Source organism: Mytilus californianus, unplaced genomic scaffold (genome assembly GCF_021869535.1).
Source record: "Mytilus californianus isolate M0D057914Y unplaced genomic scaffold, xbMytCali1.0.p SCAF_6, whole genome shotgun sequence".
Classification (NCBI taxonomy): Eukaryota; Metazoa; Mollusca; class Bivalvia; order Mytilida; family Mytilidae; genus Mytilus; species Mytilus californianus.
The window spans coordinates 107326690-107332520 of NW_026262712.1; the positions used below are offsets into that span (position 1 = coordinate 107326690).

The 5831-nt window shown below is 32.2% G+C and overlaps 1 protein-coding gene across 1 annotated transcript; it reads right to left on the reverse strand.

Annotated features, from left to right (window-relative positions):
* Positions 1–961: 961 nt before the first annotated feature.
* LOC127704283 (uncharacterized) lies at positions 962–5246 on the reverse strand. The gene is made up of 3 exons (XM_052208291.1): positions 5138–5246; positions 2091–3250; positions 962–1126 (listed from the first exon to the last, which is right to left on the reverse strand). The coding sequence occupies exons 1-2, from the start codon at positions 5187–5189 to the stop codon at positions 2094–2096; spliced, it is 1209 nt and encodes a 402-aa protein (XP_052064251.1). The 5' UTR covers positions 5190–5246; the 3' UTR covers positions 962–1126; positions 2091–2093.
* Between the last annotated feature and the right edge of the window lie 585 nt (positions 5247–5831).

Consider the following 5831-nt stretch of genomic DNA (forward strand, 5'->3'; position numbering starts at 1 on the left):
TTAATGGTACCAAACCTTCACCCTTATCTGAAACAATAGTGTAACATCACAACATAGAAAAAGACACACTATAAAACATCAATTGAAATGGCTTAACTCAATCAAAAGACATATTAACACCAGTGAACATACACTGAACAAATAAATTTGATCTATGATATAATGTTATGTCCACTGTCCTTGACCTCATTTTCATGGTTCAGCAACTGCTTGATAAAAATACGTGTAGATTTTTTTGTCATGTGAATTTCTCAATTATGAGTAAAAGGATAACTATATTTGGCATATGGGTTCCTTGCAAGGTCTACATGTTTGTCAGACAGGGTTCACCTGACCTCGACCTCATTTCATGGAACAGTGCTCAAGTTTAAAGTTTGGTGGTCAAGTCTGTATCTCAAATACTATAAGCAATAGGTCAACTATATTTGATGTATTGAACGATAATAAAGTGTACATGTCCGACTAGCAGGTTTCATCTGACCTTGACCTATATTTCATTGTTCATTGAACAATGTTTAGTTTTTGTGGCTTGGTCTGTTTTTACAGATACTATAAGCAATAGGGTGACTATATTTGGTGTATGAAAGTATGGTGTACATGTCTGTCTGGTAGGTTTCATATGATCTTGACCTTTATTTCATGTTTCAATGTTAGTTTTATGGTTTTGTCAGTTTATCAGGTTCATTTATATTTGATGTATGAAATACTTGTAAGGCAAACATGTCTGTCTGGCAGGGTTCATTTAACCTTTACCTCATCATTATTATTCAATTATGATTAAGAAATAAACAGGCGAGACATTTCAGCGTATTCCTAGAGAGAACATGTATTCAAATACTATTATCTATACCAAAACCAACTGTACACCAAACGATTTTATCATAATTATACTCGCGACGTTTTGCGCGGTGAATATACTTTTTCCTCAGGTGAATATGCCAATATGCTATAATTACATATATTTATTTTTTAACGTATTTATTCACATAAGCAGTATAAAAATATAATTTTCTCAGCACCGTTTCATCTTTAAACAGACGAATAGAGCTACACAGACAATATTGTTTCCCCCTTTCTTTGTCTTCAGCAGGAAGCGTTGTGCTATCATTCACTAGAAAAAGTCAATCTGAAATAAAAGATCATTTTGATTATATCAATATCAAATTTACTTATGAAGTTTTATACATTTTTATTCAAGAATATTAATTCCTAATTCACCAATATTAATTCCTTACGTAGTTATTTATAAAAGCCAGAAGTGAGTGATACGGGGCGAAACACTTTAATATGATAAAATTTTTGAAATAGAACACAAATTTTAAAAAACTGTAGATTTGTTTTTGGAATATCCGTCTGTTCACCAGGAATTATACAGAATGCTGTACAAAAGGGAGATAACTCTAGAAATTACAATATATTCTTCTATATGAAATTCACGTTAGGAACGAATATCTCACAATTCCAAAGAGATTTCTAAACTGATTTCATATTTTTCAATTTCTTACCTTGTATCACCATTATTATGATGGACCCCGTCTGGTTTTTAGAAATAGGCACGAATGTTATAGAACATGCATAGTAATTTTAACCTCGGTGTACATAAAAAGGACTAGAAAAAATTAACATTTACAAAGTTTGGAATAAAAAAAACATCAAGCTTGTCTCATTGGCAACATGCAACATAAGTGGGAGAAATTTATATAAAATCTTTCTCATTTGTATTTTGCGGGAAAAACTTCTCTTGCTCTTAAATTATGTATTTAATGTCGATATTTGTTGTTTTGATGTATGGTATTTTCATTGCAAGTCCTTGTTTACAGCATTTTCCTAATGTGTATTTAGATGTCATACTATATACTTAATAGGTTTTTAAAATGTTCATACGTTTCCTTTTGGAGCCAAAATCTCTAATAGAGAGCTTTTGTTGTCAAACATTAATAATCACTAATCTCATTTTATTGCTGAATGGGTACTCGTATTTTGTTGATGATCAAGTGAAGTAAAAGAAAAGGAAACAATAAAGACAATATTTTAATATCTTAAATTTATTCTACTTTGTAGTTTGGATTAAATTTAAAAAATCAACGCACCGTTCAACCAAATCCATGACCCCATCTTTGTTCAAATCCTGCAAATGCACACCTGTCTTCATCACAGCCTCTGCACAACCGTCTTCCACTGTCATCTGTTATAAACGAAGTTCGTCTGCACGAAGCAGGTACTATCGGTCTACAATCGTCTTGTGAGGGACATCGACGAGATTGTTGCATCTGCACCATTTGTCTTGTTACTGGTCTGGTCTGTGCTCGTTGACGTTGTGTGGATGTATTCCGTCCCCGTGCTATTTGCTGTCTTGTTACTTGCACTTGTGTTAATCTGTTTCTAGTAACCGTAGGCTGTCTTCTAAGTTGTAACTGTAGCATTCTGGTTTCAGATCTCTGACGAGATGGATTTGACGGTATTCTTGTTCGTGTGATAGTTGTATCCATGGCTGGTCGTGTCCTTGACCTTGTGTCAGTATTTCTTTGATTTGATAAAAAACTTCTTGGTGCTAGAACTAATGGTCGCAATGCTGGCAGCGCTGGTTGTCTTGATACGACCAAAGGTCTGAATGACTCCTGGCGAGGTGGTGATCTCCCAGCTGTTGTCTGTTGTACCAATGCGTTTGAGTTTCGTAGAACCAGAGGTATACGCCTTCCTATGTTTCCATTTTCGTTAACATTTTGTTGTCGATTGTTGATTGGTTGAATGTTAGTATTCGAAAGTGAATTAGTCACAGGTATGTTTTTTTCGTTCCTTTCACCTTGAAATCCACTTAAAACATCTGATAATACTGAGTTAATCTTTTTCTCTGCAGATGCTTTTATCAAACCAGTTAAAGCATTTGTCTGCCTTTGTAAATCGGTCTGAATAGATTTCGTTAATAGGCTTGTGTGTTTGTTTACTGATGCAATAAGACTGTTGATGGATTGAGTAATTCCATTAAATCCCGAACTGGTTGTTGATATGGGACTGTTTACAGTTGGTGCAATTGCTTTATCTACATTAGGGTTTGAAAGGAACCCTACCGGTAAAAATGAATTTCCGAACTGAGATGGGAGTTTTGGAGTATGGATATCTGTCTGGGAAATTTGGCCCCCAGTTTTTGGAGGTATCACTACTGTTTGTTGGCTTTTTGTTTGTAAAGTTCCATCTTTAGTTGGCTCATGTTTTCTCACAAATAGAAGATTCCTCCTCTGCGTGTCTTGTGCTTAAAAATCAAATAAGGACATAGTAAATAAAATTAAATTAAATCTAATTATTGAAAAAAGCATGTTATCGTTTTTAGCCTTTAGGCAGACATTACTTAGTAAAATCTACTAAAATTGCTACCTAACTATAAGACGTTTATGACAAGGTTATGTAATTAGAGTTAATACTAATAAGGAGTCGGTAGGTTTTGTAATATATTGCCTATATGAGAAGAAATGAGTTACTTTGCTGGAGTGACGTAGCCGCTTAAAACAGACCCGATCAAGTGAAGTTAATGGAGTAATACATTTTGCTATAAAATGTCATGAGTGCATGCAATTATGTAATAAACAATAAGGTTGACTATTTTGGTTTTATTTTTAATGCGTTTAAGCAATTTGTGTTCATAATAGATTGCAGAGGAAGATTCGAAGAGTCTCGTCCACAATAGTTTACATATATATTTGTGTAAATGAAAATGCAATGCAATATATATACATAACCGAAGGCGGAAAATTCTTCCAAGAAATAAAAGAATACAAAAGTAGCACACCTTTGTTGTCACGTAGGGAGGTCTTTTGAAGCTGGCTATACGGCATACGTTTTGTTCATTGTTGAAGGTCGTACGGGTAACCTTTAGATGCTGAAATCCACGTCATTTGCATGGGTGTCTCATTGGAATTTATACCTTTTATAACTGACTATGCGGTATGGATTAGGCTCATTGTTGAAGGTCGTACGGTAACCTATAGTTAATAACTCCAAAGTACTTTTGGTCTCTGTTAGGGAGTTGTATCATTGGCAATCGGCATACCACATCTTCTTATTTTTATATTAAATCTCCTAATTTCATATCATTGCTAGGTATATATACATCTACATAACAATTTATGTATCATATTAATAAAAAGCTTTTGAAAGAAATATTGTTAATAGAATATGAGGTTTAATATAATGACTGACAGAAATTGATGATGTCGCAAGGTAAACCCTCTTATCTGCATTTTTCGTTATTTACCGGGGGTATACTCTTCTCAGATAGAATTTACACCAGATATAATAATTCAGCACTCACATAGTTCTGCTAACCGGCGCTTTGGTTATTTTTTGTAAAATCTCAAAATGTTTGCTTGATTTGGAACACAGACATATAATACTAATATAATGTTTTTTTAAGACTTTGTTTGAAATAAACTTCAATTCAGGAAAAAAGCGTCTGAAGTTAAATCGTACCTGTGTTAAATATTCAGAGTTTCTAATTCATTGAATAGTTCTTTGAAAAAACAACGGATTCTGGTTTAAATCGGTGAAATGATATATACGAAAGAAAGACCGGTAGCGACATTCTCTTGTTAAATTAAGTTGACATTTCTCAGTTCAGAGATTTATTTCTCACTTCCATTTTGTAACTGCTAAATGTTAAGTTGGAACTTACAAATATCAAGTTGGAACTGAGAAATATCAAGTTGAAACTCAGGAATGACAACTCAGTAGTGAGAAATGACAATTTTGAAGTAAGAAATGTGAAAATTGTAATATAGACATTTTACTTAAGTAGAATGTCCCTATCGGCCTGTACTAAATCTATAACACTTCATGAACATTTCGAAATATGTTATGGTGTTAGAAAATTCTTGCATATAAAATATTACACATAAAACATATTTATTATAATTTCTAATGTATTGATTAGGTAGAAATCTTTTTTTTTGGGGGGGGGGGGGGATGAATATGTTTTTAACACGTATATACTGTTTGATTAGTTTAGTTTATCTAGAATTGTTAACTGTTGGAAATTACTTAGATGGAAAAAATGCATATTATGAAACCAGTTAAGCTTAAAAATACCCTGAAGAAATTAATACGGGTATATAATACTGAAAATTTTAAATATATAAAAACTTACTTTTTACATCTGCAATCAAAACGAACAATACAGCATATAGAACCCCGATCATCTTTTAATTGAATTATATTTCTTTTAAACTAAAATCCAATAGATTAATTATTATTTTCATCATTTAATGGAAAATCGAAACACAACTTTTCAATGTGACGAGCATGCTGGCAAGACTATCTAAAATATTATATTTGGTTAGATACAAGAACTGGTCACCGATGACGTTTGGTGAAGTATTTACGAGCAATTATTTTGTAATAAATATACAGTACGATATGTTCTGTTTAATGTTTCATGTCTGAAAGAAGCATGTCAATATTGCATTTTATGATAGTTGTTACATATCGGTATGCACATATACCTGTAAAAGGTGAGAATTACATTGTTCTGGATGCAGGTTATGCAATTCTATCATGATCATATGCCAATAAAATTTCTGTCATTCTTTTATTGTCCATGAAATCGATACGGATTACCTAAGGTATTTGTGGCTTTTGATTTATTAAAATGAATTACAGTTAACTTGCAAGTGATGATTCGAAACACTTCTAACTCTACGAATTCTTTGTAAATTTGGGGTTTTTTTTCATATTCTTCAATAATAATAATAATAATAATAATAATTATTATTATTATTATTATTATTTGTTATTATTATTATTATTATTATTATTATTATTATTATTATTATTATTGTTAT

Bases quoted from the DNA above. Each gene is read 5' to 3' on its own strand.
- LOC127704283 (XM_052208291.1), bottom strand. From the start codon at position 5,189: ATGATCGGGGTTCTATATGCTGTATTGTTCGTTTTGATTGCAGATGTA. The intron at 3,251-5,137 runs GTAAGTTTTTAT...TTGATTTTTAAG, and splicing joins TTTGATTGCAGATGTAAAAA to CACAAGACACGCAGAGGAGG.